The 24524-nt window shown below is 42.4% G+C and overlaps 1 protein-coding gene across 2 annotated transcripts in view; it reads left to right on the top strand.

The window, feature by feature from the left end:
• vegfc (vascular endothelial growth factor c) overlaps nt 1–24524 on the top strand; it is a 207785-nt gene that overhangs the window by 139749 nt on the left and 43512 nt on the right. For both annotated transcript variants that reach the window (XM_073048043.1, XM_073048044.1), the window contains exons 3-4: nt 4846–5036; nt 23665–23816. In XM_073048043.1, coding sequence (XP_072904144.1) covers nt 4846–5036; nt 23665–23816 — 343 coding nt within the window. The remainder of the gene's footprint in view (nt 1–4845; nt 5037–23664; nt 23817–24524) is intronic.

Here is a 24524-nt window from a genome sequence, read left to right as displayed (position 1 = left end):
GGGGATGTGTGGGAGACTTGTCCACACTGATCGAGAATGTCACCAGCTCCAGGTCTTGACACTCAGTTTTGTGGGACGGTGTATTTACAAAGCTCCAGAGAAAGGAAGTTTGTGGGAATGGGGAATGCAAGTGATTGTGTCCCACTCGGAAAAATCAGGGTCATCAAACTTCCTGTTGCTGGTCATTGAGTAGTTTTTTATAGAGTGCTACAGCAGAGAAACAGGCCCTTTGGTAAATCTAGCTCATGAAGACCTATTTGTGGATACAGTCAGTGGTCACTATGTAAAGTACCCCCATACCTAGAAAAGTGGCCATTGTGTACATGTTCATGAGGTTCTGCTACTATAGCCCAGCCACTTCAAGGTTCGACGTGTTGTACATTCAGAGTTGCTCTTTTGTACACCACTGTTGTTAAAGTGTGGTTATTTGGGTTATTGTCGTCCTGTCAGCTTGAAACATTCTGGCCATTGTACTCTGACCTCTCTCATTAACAAGACATTTTCGCCCACAGAACTGCTGTTGACTGGATGACTTTTCTTTTTCATACTATTCTCTGTAACTCTAGAGGCATTTGTTTGTGAAAATCCCAGGAGATCAGCAGTTTCTGAGATACTCAAACCACCCCTTTTGGCACCAACATTCATTCCACAGTCAAACTCACTTAGATCACATTTCTTCCTCCTCCTGATATTTGATCTGAACAACTGAAGCTCTTGACCATGTCAGCATGCTCTTCTGCATTGAGTTGCTTCCTGATGATTGGCTGATTACATACTTGTATCAACAAGCAGGTGAACAAGTACGCCTAACAAAGTGCTCACTGAGTGTATAGTTGATAGTAAAGTGTACTCTAGCTTAGCTTTACTTCTTGTTCAGCCTCTTTCTGTCCTTTCCCAGCAATTCAGTTTGGCTTTTTCAGTTCGAATCAAAGGTTGTCCATGTGAATTTTTAACTCTTCTCCAAATCAACCTGTTCTATATGTAGAACATTTTCTGCTTTTATTTTGCCTTTATCAGTTAATGCTTTTCAGTGCCAAACTGAACACAGCTGTTCAAGCAAGTAGGCCATTCAGCCCATCAAATCCTTTCCTACCACCGAGCACCCATCTTTAAATCAAATCCTCTGCAGCTCATTTTAACCTCTCCACCTTGTTATCATCTCATAGCTAGATTCTGAAACTCATCCGCACTGGGGAGCATTTGTCAGTAGCCAATCACCCTACCAGCCTGCATGTTTTTTGGGATGTGGGAGGAAACTCATGCGGTTCCAAAGAGAATGTGCAAACTCCACACAGACAGTACCGGAGGTTAGGGTTGAACCCAAGCGTCTGGCACAGTGGAACTGCAGTTTTACTATCTGCTTCACCATGACACCCATAGCAGCTGAAGTATGGTGGATTCTGGTTAATTAGGACACATCAGGACCTTGGCCAAAGTGGCTGCTCCTATCATCCGAAGTTCAATGGAAATAATTAAAAAGATATATAAACAGACAAACTACTGGACATGAGTTGAGAGTTAGGGGGCAAAAGTTTAAGGGTAACACGAGGGGAAGTTTCTTTACTCAGAGAGTGGTAGCTGTGTGGAACGAGCTTCCAGCAGAAGTGGCAGAGGCAGGTTCGGTATTGTCATTTAAATTCAAATTGAATAGGTATATGGACAGGAAAGGAATGGAGGGTTATGGGCTGAGTGCGGGCCAGTTGGACTAGGTGAGAGTAAGCATTCGGCATGGACTAGAAGCACTGAGATGGCCTGTTTGCGTGCTGTAATTGTTATATGGTTATACGGTTTAACTGAGTACAAATTATAAGAACATAAGAAATAGGAGCAGGAGTCGGCCACTTGGCCTGTCAAGCCTGCCCCACCATTCAATAAGATCATGGCTGATTTCACTAAGGACTCACCTCCACCCACCTGCCTTTTTCCCATAATCCTTATTTCCCCTACTATGCAAAAATCAATCCAAACTTGTCTTAAATATATTTACTGAGGTAGCCTCCACTGTTTCATTGTGCAGAGAATTCCACAGATTCATCGCTCTTTGGGAAAAGCAATTTCTCATCATCTCCATCCTAAATTTATTCCCTCGAACCTTCAAACAATGTCCCCTAGTTCTAGTCTCACCTACCAGTAGAAATAACTTTACTAACTCTATCTTATCTATCCCTTTTATAATTTTATGCTTCTATAAGATCTCCTCTCATTCTTCTGAATTCCAGTGAGTAGAGTCCTGAGCAACTCATTCTGTCCTCATAGTTCTTCATCTCTGGATCAACCTGGTGAACCTCCTCTGCACTGCCTTCAAAGCCAGTTTATCCTTCCTCAAGTAAGGAGACCAGAACTGCATGCAGTACACCAGATGTGGCCTCACCAGTACCCTGTACAGTTCAATGAAATACAGAACAAATTAGAACACTATCAATATTACTACAGTGCTATAAAACTGTGTTTCAGTTCGCAATGGTTACTGACGTAGGAATTTATCAAGTGTACATTGTCATAGTGTTTGATTGGTAAACTACACATTCTTAGCCTCATAAAGTATCAAGTTTAAGGCTTTTTCCAATATCCAACAATTTCTTTTTATCAGTTCCTGTCTTATTTTAACAACACAGCATAGTCGTGCTATCTTTGAACTTGATAGTGTGTGTTGGTAGCAAAGGGAACCATCCAGCTTGGCATAATAGAAAAGGCCTGTTTCATTGACATTATAAATATCATCTACACAAAACTTTTGAAGCAAGTCGGGGAGTTTTGTAGATTTCCATGTTTCTGCGCCTACAAAATCATCATTACCTTTCTCACCATGTGCTTTCTTCAATTTAGTGTGGTGCCTGTATTTCCACCGAGACAACCAACCATTTATTGCTTTAAAATCTTCATGACCCAGCTTCTTAGTGAGCTGCTCTCATTTGTTTTGGTCCACTAACAGACACGCCTCATCCAATTGCAACAGAAAGCCATTGATTGAGGGCCTCTTCAACATCTGGATCCTTACCTTCACACTTCTGATTTTGGGATGTCCTCTTTTATCTTGCTAATGTATCAAGCGTGCAATTGTACATTTCGACACTCCGGCTATCTCTGCCAGCTGATGATGAGCGGTGTTAGGCAGATGGCTTTTAATTTGGGTCAGTAGGGTAATTTTTCTTGGTCAGTGTCATACCGTTTCATGGCAAAGGTCTCAAAACATTATTTCTAAATCAAAATAGAAATAAACTTATCAAAGATCACTGCTTTCTGTATCACCGTTCATGGATCCAAGTAGATAACGTAACACAAGCACATGCAAATGATGCGGTGTGGTGTCTAATGGCCATGACTGACAATCTCCTTCCCCAGTTAAATGGCATGGTGTCCCAAATAAATGAAAGGAATCCTGGCTATGTTATTGATTTGTTTTTGTTCTTGAGGGTTTGTCCCAAATTTGCATCTGCTTTGATTAACCAATGGCCCAATGAACCGGAACCTGCTGTATGTTGGTAGCCCAATGCAGTAGTTGTCTGAGGCTTACATCCTGTAGAGAGGACAGAACTTGCTCCTGTCCTGCCTTCAAACTTCAAACCCATATATTTCTTTCATATGAAATGGACATTGCTGACATTGCTAAATTTTTTTCCACAATACACACAAAATGCTGGAAGAACTCAGCAGGTCAGGCAGCATCTGTGGAAATGAATAAACAGTTGACGTTTCGGGTTGAGACCCTTCTTCAGGACTGGGAAGGAAGGGGGAAGAGGCCAGATTAAAAAGGTGGGGGAGGTGAAGGAGGCTAGCTAGAGGGTGACAGGTGGGTGGGAAAGGTCAAGGGCTGGAAAAGAAAGAATCTGATAGGAGAGGAGAGTGGACAACAGGAGAAGGAGATCCTGGGGAAGTAATTGGCAGATGGGAAGTGAAAGGTCAGAGTGGGGAATAGAGGAAGGGGGGCAGGAGGAGGAAATTTATCCACTGGAAGGAGAAATCAGTATTCATGCCACCAGGTTGGAGGGTACCCAGATGGAATATAACATCTCGGCACAAGAGGAGTCCATGGGTCAACACATCAGAATGGGAATGGGAATGGGAGTTAAAATGTTTGGCCACTGGAAAGTTCTGCTTGTGGCGGATGGTGCAGAGGTGCTTGACGAAGCGGTCCCCCAATTTATGATGGGTCTCACCGATGCAGAGGAGGCTGCATTTCTGTGACCTGATTTCAAGATGTGGTTAAATGTCAACCACATTTTTGGGTCTTGAGTCATGTACAGGCCAGGCAAGTAATAATGGCAAATTTGCTTCTTCGAAGGAAACTAGTAAAGAAGATAAGATTTTTGATTAGTAAGGGCATGAGGGTTTACGAGAAGAAAGCAGGAGATTGGGGCTGAGAGGAAAAATGGATCAGCCATGATGCAATGGCAGAGAAGACTTGATGGGCCGAATGGCCTAATTCTGATCCCATAATTTATTTCCATATGATCTTATAAGTTTTTAACAAGAACCTTGGTTACTGTTACTGAGATGAGCCATATTTATTTATTGCATGAATTCATATTCTCCAACTATAATAGTGGGATTTGAATTTACGACTCTGGGTCAGTAGTCCAGGAATCTGGGTGCTACTCTAGTGATTTAACTGTCCATCTACCAACTACATGTAAAGGGATTAAAGCCTGCATGTGATGTTCAATATCCTAAAAGTGGTCTTGTAATCACATTTCTTAACACAGGGAGAGGGAGCATATACAGACTCTTTGGTTAATCTCATTATGAATGTATTTACTTAAAGGAGCTTCTTGTGTTGGCTTTTCATCCATCTAACCCAAGTAGGTCTTGATTATTGTTCTGTGATATTTGAATCTGCCCAATCAGGTATTGATTTTGAGTGGAAAAAGACTCAGTGCATGCCCAGGGAGGTGTCCTTGGACGTGGGGAAAGAATTTGGGTCAGCAACAAACACCATCTTTAAACCGTCCTGCGTGTCTGTCTACAGATGTGGTGGCTGCTGCAATAGCGAGGGAATAACATGTATGAACACCAGCACTTCGTATGTCAGCAAGACTGTAAGTATCATAATTTCATTTTTACCTTTACATGGCAATGCATAAGCTGCTTCTGAATGTTATTGTTTTTCTTTTGCTGCTCTGTGTCACATAATGGCTACTGTCATAAGAACATAAGGAGCAGGAGTGGGAGTAGGCCAATCAGCTCAGTAGTGTGAGAAGGCCAATCAGCTCAGGAGTGGGAGTAGGCCAATCAGCTCAGGAGTGGGAGTACGCCAATCAGCTCCAGAGTGGGAGTAGGCCAATCAGCTCAGGAGTGAGAGTAGGCCAATCAGCTCAGGAGTGGGAGTAGGCCAATCACCTCCTCAAACCTGCTCCACCATTCAAGTTGAATATTCAATTCTCCTCTTATATGTCTGAGGATAACAGTATCGTGTTTTATCTTTTCCCTGCTTAGTTGTGTTTCAAACATTCTGCTGACCCCTCCAGAGGAAGAAAAGAGATTGCCATTTCATTCACCTTCCACTGTGCTTCATTCCCTTAATGTTGCACTGCAGTCTCAGTGAATTGCTTAACTTGGTTGAACAAACGTGCTTTTAAAAGGTGCTATATTTAGACCTATTTGTGAAGACAGCCAATTCATAGGATTCCCAGATGAAAACGGTGAAGTGAGACAGGACTAAAGATTATCTTCTGTAGCATAAAGCTCTCTCATCCTGAAAATGGAAAAATGATAAAGGAATTAATGTGAAATTAGTGAAAGGTTTGAAAAAAGAATGGCACTCTGTGGGATACTTTGATACTCAGGATTGTCATGTCTGCTTACAATGGAGACTTTCTTAATGTTTTGCTTGACGTGTGCTACAAATCTGCATTTGGCATCCAGGACTTGTACAAATGAAGGTTTATCAAGTGTTTCAGTGGAAAGAGGAAAATGAAGTACAAGCAGGGCGACTGGCAATAGTCATTCTGTGGTTGTGTTACAGTAATGAGCTTAAGAACACAAAAGAGGAAGGTGGGAGTCAACTATACTGTTCCTGTGTCTGCTCTGCCATTTAAATTCTGAGTGACCTTTCACCCCAGTAACACTTTCCTGCCTCAAATTCTTAATGTCCAAAAAGTCTATCAATACCTTCCTTGAAAATACTCTGTAACTGAGTTTTCACAATCCGCCCCTAGAATTCCAAAGATGAACCACATCACGAATGGCTAGTGCCTTATTTTGAAACTGTGACCGCATCCATCTTGTTACCTTATCCATTGTCATCCTTGCTTCTGTCCTGTCAGGATCTCTAAGAAGTGATAATTCTTCTGAACTTTAGAGGTTGGATTGGCAGGAGTAAACTCTTCCCCATAACAGAGGTATCCCCATAACAGAAAACAAGGTTTTAAGCTAAGGGGAGAAATGATTTGGACAGGATGATTGGAATCTGGATCATATTTCCAACTTACATATTGCAAGTGTGTTCTCTCACAACACTTTAGACAACCACTGGAATTGCCAAACCATAAAAAAAAATTATTCCAAGCACTGGTAAATAGCATTAGTGGAAATTGATAGTTAGTGTGGATACAGCCATCCAAAATGTCCATTGTATGACTCTGTGACTCTAGTATTATCCGCTCTGTTTAACTTCTTCTCAAAGCCCAGGTTCATTTCCCACAAATCAATGTGGTGAATCCTTTTGCACTGCCTAGAGTCAAAATATGGACACCTGATATGTACAATATATTCCAGCTGACATCTCCCGACACTCTCATATAATTCCAGTAAGGTAGTTTTATACTTGCACTCAAATCTTATTCTGCCTTCTTTGAATAAGGATTTCGAGCTGGTTTCTATCCTTTTTGATGGGAAGCCCCACATGTACACCTCCAATAACCATTGCACATGATGGACCATGGCTGGGATTGTTCTAAGGTTTCCTAGGGGCTGTTATCAGCCCCAATAAATCTGAATCTGAATTTGAAACTGAACCTATGGCTGAAGCACCCTGTATGCCTAGTATATTTTTATTTATTTTAACTTATTTCTGAACCATCCTGCTCTCTGGTTCGACATTCACATTTGGAGCTTTGATTTTTAACAGTCGCTAAGTGCTCTTCTTGCTGCAGTACAAGACTTGTACAAAAAAAAAATCAATATCTCATCTGCCCCAAAGAAATTACTCCAGTCAGGACAGAGAAAGTTGGCCTAGAAAGTGGTAACATGACTGAAAAGCCCAGGCTTGTCAAAGGTTCTGGGGTCAGTTTCTGGTCTGGTCACTTCTCAGCCCAGTTTTGGTTTTGAAACAGTGAACGTGAGATTTGCTCATTATTAACTGATAGTGATGAAGGAAAACGAAACGTAAACCATTTCCTCTGCAATATAACGTTCCCACGTGAAAATAGACATAAACAGCCAAACGTGTCTGGTGAAAGCTGTCAGTTTGTAAGTCTGCCTTGCTTGTCGACATGTAAGCACCGTCTGGACGGAAGATTGTGTATGTAACCCTTAACATTACAATGGACTCTATTTATCAACGCTGATATATCTTGCTTATTAAAATACTCTGAGTGAAGCCTGGGAAGGCTGAGGGCCACAGCAGTATGTCTGTAATGTGAACTTTATAGTGGAGGTCCAACACAATATGTTTTAATAGATCACAGTCCAATTTGAGCAAGAAATGTGAAAATTTCAAACCTTTGATGTATAGAAGAATAATTTAAAAACAATGAACTGAAGTACAAAGCTAAATTCGTAAAATTTGTTATAAAGTTAACAAATCCAATAAATAGTTCAAAAGAAAGTCTCTCCACAAAAAAGGTGGTATTATTGTGGAACTTGTTAACACATGGAGCGGTGGTGCTAAATTGCCTGGGTGTATTTAGAAGGAACTGTAGGAAATCCCCAGCAAATTGTGGGGAGCACCTTCACCAAAAGGGCAAGAAGATGGCTGGCCACCAGCTTCTCAGGTTTAGTATTGCCAGTAATGCTAGCTACAAGCAAAGTCTACAAAGAAAGTGAATATATGGGTAGTGCAGTAGCGTAGCAGTTAGTGCAACACTTGACAGAGCTAGCGACCCCCAATGGGAGTTCAGTTAACAACAACACACACAAAATGCTGGTGGAACACAGCAAGCCAGGCAGCATCTATAGGGAGAAGCGCTGTCAATGTTTCGGGCCGAGACCCTTCATCAGGACTTCCGAAAGGAAAGATAGTAAGAGATTTGAAAGTAGTGGGGGGAGGGAGAAATGCGAAATGATAGGAGAAGACCGGAGGGGGTGGGATGAAGCTAAGAGCTGGAAAGTGATTGGCGAAAGTGGTACAGAGCTGGAGAAGGGAAAGGATCATGGGACGGGAGGCCTCAGGAGAAAGAAAGGAGGTGGGGGGAACACCAGAGGGAGATGGAGAACAGGCAAACGACTAAATATGTCAGGGATGGGGTAAGAAGGGGAGGAGGGGCATTAACGGAAGTTAGAGAAGTCAATGTTCATGCCATCAGGTTGGAGGCTACCCAGCCAGTATATAAGGTGTTGTTCCTCCAACCTGAGATTGGATTCATTTTGACAATAGAGGAGGCCATGGATAGACATATCAGAATGGGAATGGGACGTGGAATTAAAATGTGTGGCCACTGGGAGATCCTGCTTTCTCTGGCGGACCAAGAGTAGGTTTTCAGCGAAATGGTCTCCCAGTCTGCGTCGGGTCTCACCAATATATAAAAGGCCACACCGGGAGCACCGAGCGCAGTATACCACACCAGTTCCTGCTGCTGTCTGTAAGGAGATTGTATGCTCTCCCTGTGACCGCAGGTGCTCCGAGTTCCTCCCACAGTCCAAAGACTAAGGGTTAGCGAGGTGTGGGCATGCTATGTTGGCGCCAGAAGCGTGCCACCACGTTCGGGGCCACACCCAGCGGCTCCTTGGCTGTTGATGCAAACAGTGCACTTCACTGTCCATTTCAATGCTTCGACGTACACACGACAAATAAAGCTAATCTTGTTAAACGGAAACAGGAGCTCTCCCTTCAGCCTGCTCAGCCATCCATTGAGATGATCCACTTACTGCTCATCGATTCCCTTCATGCCCAAGGATCTATTGATTCCGGCCTTGAATATATTCAGCAATTGGTCGTTCAAAACCCTCTGCAGTAGAGAATCTAATGGTTCATAAACCTCAAAGATAGAATTGGATAAATAGTGGAACAGGAATTAGTAATTGATTTATTATTGTCACCTGCTTTGAGATACATTGAAAAACTTAGTTTTATATGCCATGCAAACTGATCATTCCATATGTAAGTTCATTGAGGTAGTACAACAGTAACAGAATACAGACTTATCCCAGTCCCTATGTTAGTTCTCCTCTCACCCTTTCTCTTCCCCTCACATGGTTATCACCTCCCTGTAGTGCCTCCTCTCCTTCCCTTTCTCCCATGGTCCACTCTGCCCTCCTATTAAATTCATAGTATCATAGAGAAGTACAGCACAGAAGCAGGTCCTTTGGCCCATCTAGTCTATGCTGAAACCATTTAAACTGCCTACTCCCATCGACCTGCACCAGAACAATAGCCCTCCAAATCACTACTATTCACGTACCGAACCAAACTTCTCTTAAATGTTGAAACTGAGCTTGCATAAGCCACGTATGCTGGCAGCTCATTCCACACTCTCACAACCCTCTGAGTAAAGAAGTTTCCCCTCATGTTCCCCTTAAATTTCTTACGATTCTCCTTTAGCTCATGACCTCTGGTTGTAGTCCCATCCAACCTCAGTCGAAAAAGCCTGTCTGCATTTACCCTATCTATACCCATTATAATTTTATATACCTCTATCAAATGTCCTCGCAATCTTCTACATTCTAAAGAACACTGTCCTAGCCTATTCAATTTTTTCTTAAAACTCAGGTCCTCCAGACCTGGCAACATCCTTGTAAATTTTCTCTGTACTCTTTCAACCTTGTTTACATCTTTCCTGTAGATGGGTGACCAAAACTGCACACGCCATACTTCAGATTAGGCCTCACCAAAGTCTTATACAACTTCAACGTAACATCCTACCTCCTGTACTCAATAAATTGATTACTGAAGGCCAATGTGCCAAAAGCTTTCTTTACAACCCAATCTACCTGTGACACCACTTGCAATGCATTATGGACCTGCTTTCCCAGATCCCTTTGTTCTACCACACTCCTCAGTTCCCTACCAGTCATTGTGTAAGACCTACTCTTGTTGGTCCTACTGAAGTGCAGGACCTCACACTTTTCTGCATTAAATTCCATCTGCCATTTTTCAGCCCATTTTCCCAGCTGATGGAGATCCCTCTGCAAGCCATGATCGCTTTCTTCACTGTCCACTACACCCCCAATCTTGGTGTCATCCACTGATTTGTTGATCCAGTTAATCACATTATCATCCAGATCATTGATATAGATGACAAACAGCAAAGGACCCAGCACCGATCCCTGCGAAACACCACTAGTCACAGGCCTCCAGTCAGAGAGGCAACTACCACTACCACTCTACTATCACTCTCTGACTCTTCCCACAAAGTCAGTGTCTAATCTAGTTTGCTACCTCATCCTGAATGCCAGGCGACAAAACTTCTTAACCAACCTTCAATGCAGGACTTTGTCAAATGCCTTGGTAAAATCCACATAGACAACATCCAAAGCCTTGCCTTCATCAACTTTCCTGGTAACTTCCTCGAAAAACTCTCTAAGATTGGTTAGACATGACATACCATGCACAAAGCCATGCTGACATCAGCCTTCTTCTTCAGTTCTTTATTTAATCAACATTTCACCTCACAGCTTTGGCTTCATCTATCACCTTTTATGGTCAATTATGGAAAACTCTGAACATCCTCTACATAGCACCATCCAGAGACAGAGAAGCAGTTTCAGCGACAGGTTACTATCGATGCAATGCTCCTCAGACAGGATGAAGAGGTCAATACTCCCCAATGCCATTAGGCTTTACATTTTAATCGCCAGGACTTAAGAACTTTTTAAAAGCTATTATTAATGCTTTTTGAGATAGTGATTTAGATGCATATCATATTTTTTACTGAGTTAAGTATTGTATGTAATTAGTTTTGCTACAACAAGTGTATGGGACATTGGAAAAAAAGTTGAATTTCCCCATGGGGATGAATAAAGTATCTATCTATCTATCTATCTATCTATCTATCTACCTTCCAGCTTGTACTCCTTCCCCTTCCGTATCTTCTTATTCTGTATTCTTCCCGTTTCTTCCATTCCTGGTGAAGGGTCTTGGCTTAAAACATCGGCTATTCCTCTTCATAGACGCTGCCTGACCTGCTGAGTTCCTTGGCTGGCGCAGCTCGAAGGACTGGAAGGGCCTATTTCACACTGTATCCCAATAACTAAATAAACAAACAATAAATGAATAAAATCAATGCTAATACCTGGTGCAGATAATTGACCGCCTTCACACAACGCTTTTGATGATTGCGTCCTTCTTTATGATAGTCAAGAAGATTGTCGATACCTTCAAATTCTTCGTAGCTCATAATTTGTTGAAGGAGTGAAATAATTTAATTTTCACTCCTGCCGTTTTCTGGCATCTCCTAGTCTGAATGCTTGAAACCGCAGAGAGCAAAATAGCTCGGAATTGTCTTACTGCTTATTTCTCGACAACTATCAGTGACAAAAATTATTGCATTTTGAACACAAACACACACGACTGACACTGTTTAAAAACTGTTTGCTCTAAGCATGGTGTGGTTTATAAGCCACACAAGTATGAGATATATAGTATTATGAAAAAGTATTAAACACACATATATAGCTAGGGTGTATAAGATTTTTGCACAGTACTGTAGTAATTTTATGTATTGTACTGTATTGCTGTTGCAAAAAACCTGATTTCATAACGTGTAAGTGACGATAAATCAGATTGGGTCTCTGTTGTGGACGGAGACTGGGAAGGGGGCTGGAAGAGAGGAATCATGGTTGGGAAAAGGGGAAAGGTGAAGGGAGGGAGCAGGAGGCACCAGAGGGACATTCTGTAATGATAAATAAACCAATTGTTTGGAATCAGATTACCTTGCTAGGTAACTCAGGTCTGGGTGTGTCTGCACCCGTGTCACCCGCCATCCCTGGAATCCCTTCTCTGCCACCTGTCCCACACCGCTCCACCCATGCCATTACCAAGATCCTTTGCTCCCACCAGATTTATGAACTCGCTCTGTGCTCCATGTTGACAAATACAGTACTGTGCACATGACTTAGGCATCCTAGCTATATATAGACCATAAGACAAATGAGCAGAAGTCAGCCATTCAGCCCATCGAGTCTGCTCCGCCATTTCATCATGAGCTGATCCAATCTCCCCTTTTGTCCCATTCCCCCACCTTCTCACCATAACCTTTGATGCCCTGATTAGTTAGATACCTATCAATCTCTGCCTTAAATACACCCAATGACTTGGCCTCCACTGCCGCCCGTGGCAACAAATTCCACAGATTCACAACCCTCCGGCTAAAAATTTTTTTTCGCATCTCTGTTCTGAATGGGCGCCCTGCAATCCTCAAGTCATGTCCTCTGATACTAGACTTCCCCACCAAAGGAAACAACTTTGCCACATTCACTCTGTCCATGCCTTTTATATGTGCCTAAGACTTTTGCACAGTTCATATATATACATATAGCTGCAGTACAAAATTATCTGTAAATGGGACATAACAGATAGCATGCATTTGATGAACCGAATGATCCTTTATTAAAGAAACTCATAAATTAGCAGGAGGAGATGACTAGCTGGCCATTCAATTAGATTGTGACCAGAACATGATTTGTAATATGAACTTCATGTACCTCCAATGATTCTCACCACCTTGGTGATTCAACTAATCCTCTCAAAAACATGCAGAACCTGGATCCACATTTCTAAAGGTTCACAACCGTCTGAAAGAAATAATTCATGATAAATTTATCTTCTCGCAGTTTTAAACAGTAACCCCTAGATCCCAAGAGGAGAATCTCTTCACATACACTGTAATTCAATGAAATTCCCTCACACTCTTTTCATCCAAAGGGATTTCAAACGCAGCCAAAGACAACTTACCTATTTGGTTCTCAGAGTAGAAAGGCTCTAGGAAATGCTTTCAACATATTTTCATCCTTCTCTAAATAGTATTCTGGATAGTCTCACCAACTTCATATATAATTGAAGCATGATTTCCCTATTATTGGGTTGCTTTTTGTTCATCATGCACAGTTGTACAGAAGTTTGTGCCGCTTCTTTAGAACTTCAATGACTGATTTTTGATCATGACTGTGAATACTGTCAGTGTGGAGTTTGCAGATTTGTCCTCTGACTTGGTTTCCTCTCACATCCCAAGGAAATTCAAAGTTCAAAGTACTTTTATTATCAAAGCATGAATACACAATACAACCTTGAGATTCATGTCCTTACAGGCACAACAAAGAAACATCTAAAGAACCCATCAAAAGATAGACGTCAAACACACAACGGACAGGGAGAGAAGAAATACGAGTTGCACCAACAACAAAGCCTGCAAATAGTTTCAGAACTGGAGTTTTATGTATGACACAAAGCCAGGTATCACAGGCAGCAGCCACAGTTCACTCTAAAGCCCAGTAAACATTGCAAGAACAGGCTTCACTGCAGCCAGCACTGTAAACATCTCTGAACAGCGAGCCGAACCGACCCATACCTCGCCTCCAGTCCAGACACCCTAACCTTTTCAATCTTGCCCGGTGCTTAAATTGGCCAAACAGCAAATCAGTCCTCACTCTGGGGCCTGGGCCAAGGAAGTGCTTGTTGGTTGATTTAATTTTGTAAACTATGCTGTAATATAGGTGATTGAAGGGGTATGTCAAATTTAAGTTCTTTGTGCAGAATGATGGATAAGTGAAACAACCTGCCAGGGGTGGTGGCAGGGGTAATAAAGAGACTCTTATATAGCCACACAGATGATAGAAAACTGGGTGGCTACGTAGGAACAAATGAAAGTCTGCAGACGCTGGAAATCCGAACAACGCACACAAAACGCTGGAGGAACTCAGCAGGCCAGGCAGCATCTGGGAAAAGAGTACAGTCAATGTTTCTACTCTTTTCCTAGATGCTGCCTGGCATGCTGAGATCCTCCAGCATTTTGTGTGTGTGGCTACGTAGGAAGGGAGGGTTAGATTAGAGTGGATTAGAAGGTCAGCACAACTTCATGGGCTGAAGGCCATGAAGGGCCTTGTCCATTCCATAACAAGTAACCCTCAAGCATGTTAGCACCTTTTGACTTAAGCATGCGTTGTGGGCCTATGCCAGCTAAGTGTGCAGAACTGGACAAACATAATACATTACAATTGATGAATTTCAGAATGTCTGCAGGATAAATTTCATCTGAAGCCTCAGGTGTGAAATAACAACTTGCTTAAATACCCAAGGTATTCATTTCCTCCCTAGAAGTATTTAACATGTTTTACACTGAGGTAACAAGAGAGTCAGGAAAGCTCAGTAGCTGCTGCAAACAGCGAAAGGTGAGATAACAGCACTAGAACTGCAGATTTGACGCAGTGACATTAACAGGACAGGATCCCTTAAAATGAAAATCTGACGGGAACCCATACATCTAAGGGGGCTGCAGATTTAAATGCAGTAGACAGTTTATCAGAATCAGATTGTGTTATCTTATTCTTTGGAGACTCTCCACTCAATAAAACTACCAGCGAATCTAATGAAGATAAGCTTTGAGATGCAAAGTAGTGCATCATGTCTTACAAGCCAGACACAAGCCAGTAAGGCTGAAAGGAAGGGAGGTTTGATTCATGACTTCAGGATGCCCTGAAACAAGCACAGCCAATCAATGTGGTGTAGTCACTGTTGCAAAATAAAAATTAGCAATACCAAACAAATGTTCGGGTGACACTGTAGAGTAGTGGTTAGCACAATTTACAGTAGAAGTGACCCAGGTTGAATTCCTGTCACTGTCCTTAAGGAGTTTATACCTTCTCCATGTGACTGTGTTGGTTTCCTCCCATGGTCCATAGGTGAGCTGGTTGGTAGGTTAATTGATCATTGTAAATAGTCCCATGATTAGGATAGGGTTAAATCAGGGGCTCAATTGGGCAGATGGACTTACTCTGTGCTGTATCTCAGTTTTAAAAATGGCAAAAGCAACATGCTTATCATAATTGAATAAACAATGTTGAGCTGTGGTATAACAAGTTAGTCATTGGACTTAATATGAATCATCGCTGTTTGAATTTGAACGTACTGTTTGGATTTGTGCTCAATGCTTTGTGGTCAGTGATTTTGTACGCATATCAACACATACATGCTAGATTCAAATAGTGAATTACTTGTAGCTGGCTTTTCTCAACCCATCTTTAAAACCTTACTTTATGTGTGGGTCATCTGGCAGCAACGTGACTGAATATTTCCATAGCACCATAAGACTTTGGAACAGAATTAGGCCATTTAGCCCATTGAGTCTCCTCCATTATTCCATCATGGCTGATTTACTATCCTTCTCAGCCCAATTCTCCTGCCTTCTCCCCATAACCTTTGACACCCTTACTAATCAAGAACCTATCACCTCCTCCGCTTTAAATATACCCAATGACTTGGCTTCCACACCTGTCTGTGGCAATGAATTCCACAGATTCACCACCCTCTGGCTGATGAAATTCTTTCTCATCTCTGTTCTAAATGGATGTCCCTCTATTCTGTGCCCTCTGATCTTACAATCTTCTGCTATAGGAAATATCCTCTCCACAGCCATTCTATCCAGGCCTTTCAATATCCAAAAAGTTTCAATGAGATCCCCCTCATTTTTCTGAATTCCACCAGGCACAGTTTTGGAAAACATTTGTTTCACAGCAGCTAATCATTAGGAATTTAATAATGTCACAAGTTATATTTTGATGTACCATGGAAAGAAAAATTAACATATCTGCAATTATAACACATAAATGTACACACAGTAAAGTGTTTTTACTTAGGGAGTGATTGATGCCAAAGTTTTTTAAGTTAACTGACTGAATAAGAAATACTGCTTGTTCAATTTTTTTGAGGGGAGCGTGTTCTGTTCCAGAAAATGATGAATAATAAATGCTGGCCTTGACAGTAAAATCCATATCTTGGACATGAATAATAAAACTTCTGATAAATATTTGAAGCAATTGCAGATCCAGATCCATATGGTATTAGCAGTGGGATTATATTGGAGCACAGCTCTAACAAAGAACCAGCACAGAGATGTGGGGAGCTAAACGATCTCCATCCCTTACATATTATTTAGCGATCATATAAAAAACCAGGACATCAGCAGCGAAATAGATAAAATATTTCCTTTGCATAAAAATGTGAAAGTTTATAAATAATTGTAAATACGTGGGTTAAGAGTGAAAGGTGAAATGTTTAAGAGGAACATGAGGGAAACTTATTCACTTGGAGGTGGTGAGAGTGTGGACTGAGCTGTCAGGGCAAGTGTGGATGCGATTTTGATTTCAACGTTTAAGAGAAGTTTGGATAGGTGCATGGATAGGAGGGGTATGGAGGGCTATGGTCTGGGTGCAAGTCGATGGGACCAGGTTGTTTAAATAGTTTGGCAGGGATTAGATGGGCTGAAGGGCCTATTTCTGTGCCATAGTTTTCTATGACTCTCTTATAGACAGCAATGGGAAAGATCTGCTACATAACAAACAATACTGCAGACAATGGAAATCCAAAGTAACGCACACAAAATGTCGGAGGAACAGCGGGTCAGGCAGCATCTACACAGAGGAATAAACGGTCACATTAAAGGCTTGAGACCATTTATTATAAAGATCAGCTAGTTTTCAGACATCTCCGATCATTAGCTAGTCATTTTGGGGATTTAATGGGTGTCCTTAACTGCCAGCTTCACGTTACTATCACCCCTTGGTGCTTACATTGAGAGACAGGAGAAATTGGGTTAAGAACAGAGAATGGTACAGCGCAGAATGGGCCTTCGGCCTACAATATTATGCCAACTGATGTAAACCTACTCAACGATTAATCTAACCCTTGTCTTCTATACAGCCCATAATCTCTATTTTTCTTACATCCATTTGTCTATCTAAATTCTCTGTTGAATCAACCATTACTACCACCCTGGGCAATGTGCTCTGTGTGCCACCACCCTCTGGGTAAAAAAAGCTGCCTGTGCTATCTCCCTTAAATTTTCCTCCACTGGCCTTAAATGGATTTCATCTAGTACTTGCATTGCCCCCCCATTCCTGATGAAGGGTCTTGGCCCAAAACGTTGGCTACTCTTTTCTCACGGATGCTGCCTGACCTGCTGAGTTCTTCCAGCGTTGTGTACGTATTCTGGGAAAATGGTGCTGGCTGTCCACACCATCCATGCCTTTCATAATCTTCTAAACCTCCATCAAGTTTTTTCTTGTTCGTGCCCATTCTTTCTTGTTGCTGATAAGCAGGCTGGGGGTTTGGGGTGATCTGTTAGTTTTTGTGAGAGGGAGGGGTTGGGGTTTACGAGTTTTTGCTTCTTTTTTTGTGTGGCAAGGTATTGATGTCAGTCTTCTAACTTCTGTGGTCTTCTGTATTTTGTGGCTGTCTGGAGAAGACAACTTTCAAGAGTTGTATTCTGCATGCACACTTTGATAATGAAATGAACCTTTGTCAGGTGGCTTCTCATCTTCTTTCACTCCAAAAGCGAGAAAGCCTTTGTTTGCTCTGTCTTTCCTCATACAGCATCCTTTCTAACCCAAGCAGTATCCTGTGCTAAATCTACACCACCTCGAAAGCTTCCACATCCTTCCTAAAATGAGGCAACCTGACTGATTGCAAATGCTGAATGGTTATTGTCCAGCAATTCCACGAACTTCCCAGCATCAAATGCAATGAAATGGAACAGACAAGTGCAGGGGTTGAAAAAAAATAATGTATTGCAATTTAACATCTAAAATGCTAGAGGAACTCACGAGGTCAGGCAGAATTTGAGGAGGGAAATGAACAGTCGACATTTTGCGTTGACACTTCAGCTGGACTGACAATAGAGGGGAGATGGTAGGGATAAAGAGGGGGGAGGAATGAGGCTGTTCAAGAACCAGCAAGTGCTAGTTGGATCCTGATGAGTGAGGGTGCTGACAGGCAGAGTGGGAGCAGCCTCAGAAGTTGGAAAGTGATTGATGGAAGTCGCAAAAGACTGATGGAATCTGATGAAAGAGGATGGAAAAAAGAGAGGGAGGGGGGATGAGCAGAGGGGAACAGTAGGGGAGGGGAACCAGTGGAAGGATTGCGTGGGTGATGGGCAGACGGAGAGGGTACGCGGAGGGAAATGAGACTTAGTGACAAGTGCCAACTGGACAAAGAGGAGAGAGAACTGAGAAAGTAGGTTGGAGGCAATGATTTTGTTTATAGGGGTAGCACTGGCAGGGCCAGTATTTCTTACCCACCCCTAACTGTGTCGAGAATTAAATGGTCTTTCAGAGGTCAATTGAGAGACAAACTTTAGAGTCATGGATATGAACTCACACGCAGACTAGATGAGGTAAGGATGTAAATCCTTCACACACTCCAGTAGTTTCATATTGATATCCATTATCTTTGTTCATCCCATCCATCATTTTAAAATTACTGTACTGGGCATCTGGCTAATTAGCAAATATTTTGAAAATCATGACCAAGAGTCTTGTAGGAATTTGACCGAGGTTACTCCCGTTTGCTTCAGTACAGATCTTTCTGTTCCAGTAGAGATGGTAGAGCTGGGAGGTGTGGAGGGGCTACAATGGAGCGGTGGTTAGTGCTGCTATCTCGCAGCTGGGTACAGGTGCTGTGTGTGTGAAGTTTGTACATTCTATTTATGAATAGAGATGTTTCCCTAAAACTCCACTTTCCTCCCACATCTAAAGGCATGTTGTTAGATTAACTCTCTATCGTAAATTACCCCTTAAGGTAGGTAAACAACAAATTAATTTAAAGAAAACAAGTGATGGGTACATTGAGTTTATTGTCATGTACACAAATACGTGTACAGTACTATGGAAAAGTTTTAGGCACATATACATAGCTAGGGTGCCTAAGACTGTATTGGTCAACGTGGAGCAGAGAGTGAGTTTGTAAATCTGGCGGAAGCAAAGGATGTTGGGAATGGTGAGGGTGGAGTGCTGCATGAGGGGTGTGGGACAGGGGGCAGAGAAGGAGCACCGGGGGTGGGGGAATGGCACGGTTGCAGGCACACCAGGCAAGGAAATGTGATTCCAAAAAATTGGTTGATATATAGTTATAGAATGGCCCTTTGGTGCTTCCCTCTCCCTTCTCCCTTTCCCAACCATGACTCCCCTCTCCCTGCCCCCTTCCCATTCTCAGTCCACAAGAGACACTCATATCAGAATCAGGTTTATCATCACTCACCTATGCGGCAGCAGTAACAGTGCAAGCATAACACTAGATAGATAGATAGATAGATAGATACTTTATTCATCCCCATGGGGAAATTCAACTTTTTTCCAATGTCCCATACACTTGTTGTAGCAGAACTAATTACATACAATACTTAACTCAGTAAACAAATATGATATGCATCTAAATCACTATCTCAAAAAGCATTAATAATAGCTTTTAAAAAGTTCTTAAGTCCTGGCGGTAGAATTGTAAAGCCTAATGGCATTGGGGAGTATTGACCTCTTCATCCTGTCTGAGGAGCATTGCATCGATAGTAACCTGTCGCTGAAACTGCTTCTCTGTCTCTGGATGGTGCTATGTAGAGGATGTTCAGAGTTATCCATAATTGACCGTAGCCTACTCAGCGCCCTTCGCTCAGCTACCGATGTTAAACTCTCCAGTACTTTGCCCACGACAGAGCCCGCCTTCCTTACCAGCTTATTAAGACATGAGGCATCCCTCTTCTTAATGCTTCCTCCCCAACACACCACCACAAAGAAGAGGGCGCTCTCCACAACTGACCTATAGAACATCTTCAGCATCTCACTACAGACATTGAATGACGCCAACCTTCTTAGGAAGTACAGTCGACTCTGTGCCTTCCTGCACAAGGCATCTGTGTTGGCAGTCCAGTCTAGCTTCTCGTCTAACTGTACTCCCAGATACTTGTAGGTCTTAACCTGCTCCACACATTCTCCATTAATGATCACTGGCTCCATATGAGGCCTAGATCTCCTAAAGTCCACCACCATCTCCTTGGTCTTGGTGATATTGAGACGCAGGTAGTTTGAGTTGCACCATATCACAAAGTCCTGTATCAGTTTCCTATACTCCTCCTCCTGTCCATTCCTGACACACCCCACTATGGCCGTGTCATCAGCGAACTTCTGCACATGGCAGGACTCCGAGTTATATTGGAAGTCTGATGTGTACAGGGTGAACAGGACCGGAGAGAGTACGGTTCCCTGCGGCGCCCCTGTGCTGCTTACCACCGTGTCAGACCTACAGTCTCCCAACCGCACATACTGAGGTCTATCTGTCAAGTAGTCCACTATCCAATCCACCATGTGAGAGTCTACTCCCATCTCCGTTAGTTTGTGCCTTAAGATCTTGGGCTGAATGGTGTTAAAGGCACTAGAGAAGTCAAGGAATGTAATCCTCACAGCACAACTGACCCCATCTAGGTGAGAGAGTGATTTGTGCAGCAAATACGTGATAGCATCCTCCACTCCCACCTTCTCCTTATACGCAAACTGAAGAGGATCCTGGGCGTGCCTGGTTTGTGGCCTCAGATTCTGTATTATCAGCCGCTGTAATCACTATTACAGTACAGTGCAAAAGTCTTAGGCGCCCTAGCTATATATATGTTCAATGGTTCCAATGAATGTATACAGTACACAACCTAAAATTCTTACTCTCCACGGACATCCACGCATCAGAAGAAAAACCCCAAAGAATGAATGACAGGAAACCACTAAAACCCCAACCCTCCCCCTCCCTCCACCTGCCTCAGCAAAAGCAGCAACCCCACTCACCCCCTCACCTCCAGCATGCAAGCAATAGCAAAGCCCTCAAAGAGACCATGACCTAGAGTTCATCAAAGAACACTGTTCACCCCAGCAGTTCGAATTGCCACAGGTTCTCTGTCTCTCACTAATGAGGGAAAGAGAGGAATCCACAGTGAGAGAGGCAGCTCACTGCTTCGATGTTGCAGTCTGCAGCGCTGCTTTATTTCGAGTTTCTCCAGCTCGAGAGTTGGCAGCAAACTCTCCCTCACTATTGAGAGAAGAAGAGAAAGAGCAACCACTCGAGTACAGAGGCCTCAGTCAGCCGCAGCACCTGCTCTCTTGACGTTTCGATCTCCTGCGACGCTTCAGTTGGCGACACCGATGTGGAATCAGATCATCTGCTGGGCCGTGCAAGGCCGCAGCCTGAAGGTGCACATCTTGCAGGCTGCTCTTGGAGATACCAAAATCGCTAGGCTGCTCGGCGAGCTCTGAGAGCTAGAACCCATGGCCGTGAAGACCGCAGTTTGAGCGCAGCTGCAGATCACGCGCTCCGACAGGACCCCAGCCACCTTGAAAAGGAAAGAAGTGGCATTAGAGTGAAGAATTTAAACTGTTTCGCAGTCAGATTGGGAGAAGTTGCCCTCTGGTGCCATCTTTAGCTCCTCCCCCTTTTCTGTATGTGCCTGTCTTTTAAACAGTACTGGTTCAATGAAAAATCTTACTTGCACCAGCATCACAGCTACATAGCATTAGCGATTCAACATTCACAAGAAAAATATAAATTAAGCAGAAGTTATGTAAAATTATAACACAATAGGAAAAAAAATCCTACAAGGTCCATTGCAGTGCAAAATATTTATAATATTGCTGTACTGAGAGAGGGATCAGGGGTATGCAGTTTGGTTGAAGAACCAAATAGTTGAAGGAAAGTAGCTGTTCTTTGAACCTGGTGTTGTGGGACATCAGGCTTCTGTACTTGCTGCAAGAAAATGCCATATCATGAGAGAGAATAATCTGTAAGTCTCTATCAGCATGGTCTGGATAGGGTGAATTACCTCCCTCTGTAAAACAGCAAGGTCAAGATTTTCCTAGGCTATTAAATTGCTCTGTCTGTGTTCGAGCAGGTGACACATCTTTTCACCCCAACCAAATTTAACCTGCCAGTTTCCATGGTATATTATCAATGATTAATATGTCAAAATGGAGAACTTATCTCAGTCAATTACTGTATCCCATTTTTGTCACAGCTGCCCACAGTGGTGATATAATCCAACCTACCTCTGTAACCAGACATTTGTTACCTATTCCAACCCAATAATTAGTATCAAATCTGCTGTAGGTCATTGGGTGCTAACTCTTGACTTGTGTGGTGAGGTTACAAGGTAGTAACTTCTGCTTGAGTTGTGTATTTAATATTTCAGAAATATTTGTGTAATCTTGTATGTATATTGGTTGATTAAACATTGTTGTTTGTTGAAATAATTCTTTATGGGTTATACGCATAAATACATGAATTGTATAGGTCATCACACACTGCCAAGTGATACATGTGTGCCTCACTTAAAGTAAACTTGAGTTAGGCCCGCATTTTTGGACTCCCATATCTTCCTCTGAATCAATTTAATGTTTTAAAGTTACAAAACATATATAGTTTAATGAAGCAAAATGTCCCACATCCTTCAGAGGCAATAGTCAGATAAATATTTGTGAAAAAACATTTGTGGTGGGAGATTAAAGGTTGGCGTGGACTGTGTGTGCCGAAGTTCTTGTTTGTCTGTGTTATATCTCTGTGACTGTATAAATCTTTGTGTTAAAACACAAGAGGGGCGTAAGCAGTCAGAGAGTTAGGGAGGTTTCCAGAGCATAAAACTTGTACAGCCAAAGGCACAGCCACCATTAAAGAGGTGAGGGCGATGGGAAATGCATAATAGGCTGAATCTGGAGAAACGTAGAGTTCTCAGATGCTGGAGCAGGCTACAGATATAAGATGTGATGCCACCGAAAGACCTGAGCATGAGATTGGAACATTAGTAACTCACAGTCCAAGAATGAACGTGGGCAGAGACTACCAAAATGATGAAGGAACTCAGTGTAACACACGCAAAATGCTGAAGAGACTCAACGAGTCAAGCAGTACCTGACCTGCTGAGTTCCTCCAGCATTTTGTGTGTGTTACTCTGGATTTCTGCCGAATTTCTTGTATTAATGGAACTCAGTGCAAGAATCTGTACAGTAGAGCTTTTGATGAACTAAAGCCCCTGAAGAAAATAATTCATACTATTCTGATATATTTGTAATGAAAAATTCTGATATTATCTTATTTTACTTGCATATAATATATTTATTCTTTTATTGATTAAGGTAAGCGTAGAATAGACCCTTGCAACTCTTCGAGGTGCACCACCCAGCAAACCCTTGATTTAACCCTAGCCTAATCACGGGACAGTTTGCAAGACCAATTAACCTTTGGACTGTGGGAGGAAACCAGAGCATCTGAAGGAAACCCATGCAATCACGGGGAGAATGTACAGAGAGTTACGGGAATTGAACCTGGGTCTCCTGCACTGTAAAGCATTGTGCACTATGCTACCAACATGCTTAATACAAGTTAAAAGCATGAGAAGGAAATAATGACCTAGTTAATTGTGATAATTTACTGAGTATAGTAATAGAATTTGTTGGGCAGAGGTTGTAGTGTAAATAGGTTTGATAATTAGCTAACTTTATCTTCTTATATATCTTCACAACTATTAACTCACAATTAATCTCCTTTTTGTTCACCAGCTTTTCGAGATCACTGTACCAATATCCCAGGTACCAAAACCCATAACAATCAGCGTCGCAAATCACACGGCTTGCCGATGTATGTCAAAGTTGGATTTCTTCAGGCAGGTCCACTCCATTATCAGACGCTCCATATCTACTTCCCAGTCAGAGTAAGTACATTCTTGCCTGTCACACACGTCATGCCACTGTCTTTGCTCACAAGCAGCTATTGCAGGAAAATCAGGGGGACCGTGCTCACAATTCTTTGACATTCTTTATCGGCAGACAAGATGCCACATCTTGCAACATGGAAACTTGTATATTAGAATATAAGAGCAGGGCAAGGACATTTGGCCCTTATAGCTGCGCTGTCACTCAAATCATGACTGCTCTGTCTCGGTGTTATGTTTCTGTACTATATAATGATTCTTTGATTGTTTAATATCTAGTAATTTATTGATTTCTGTTGATTGAGCCTGTACAGCTGTCTAGAGTGGAAAATTCCAGAGGTTCACCATCTTTTGGGCAAAGAAATTTCACCTCAGTCCTAAATGGCTCACCCTTACTTCCTTTATCCTGAGACCGTGACCCTCAGTTCTGTTTTCTGCTAAGGGAAATATACTTATTGCATCCTTGTATGAACTTTGTAACCTTCAATGAAATCTCCTTTCTTTCTCCTAACTCAGAAGAATTTAGGCCTAGACTAATTAATCTCTCCCCATAAGACAACTCTGCTCTTCCCAGAACAAGTCTTCATAAACACGAGAAGTTCTGCAGTTGCTGCAAAACCAAAGCAACACACACAAAATGCTGGAGGAACTCAACAGGCCAGGCAGCATCTATGGAAACGAATAAACAGTCGACATTTTGGGACCAAG

This window comes from Hemitrygon akajei, chromosome 6, assembly GCF_048418815.1.
Source record: "Hemitrygon akajei chromosome 6, sHemAka1.3, whole genome shotgun sequence".
Taxonomy (NCBI): Eukaryota; Metazoa; Chordata; class Chondrichthyes; order Myliobatiformes; family Dasyatidae; genus Hemitrygon; species Hemitrygon akajei.
This window is presented reverse-complemented; position numbering and strand designations above follow the sequence as displayed.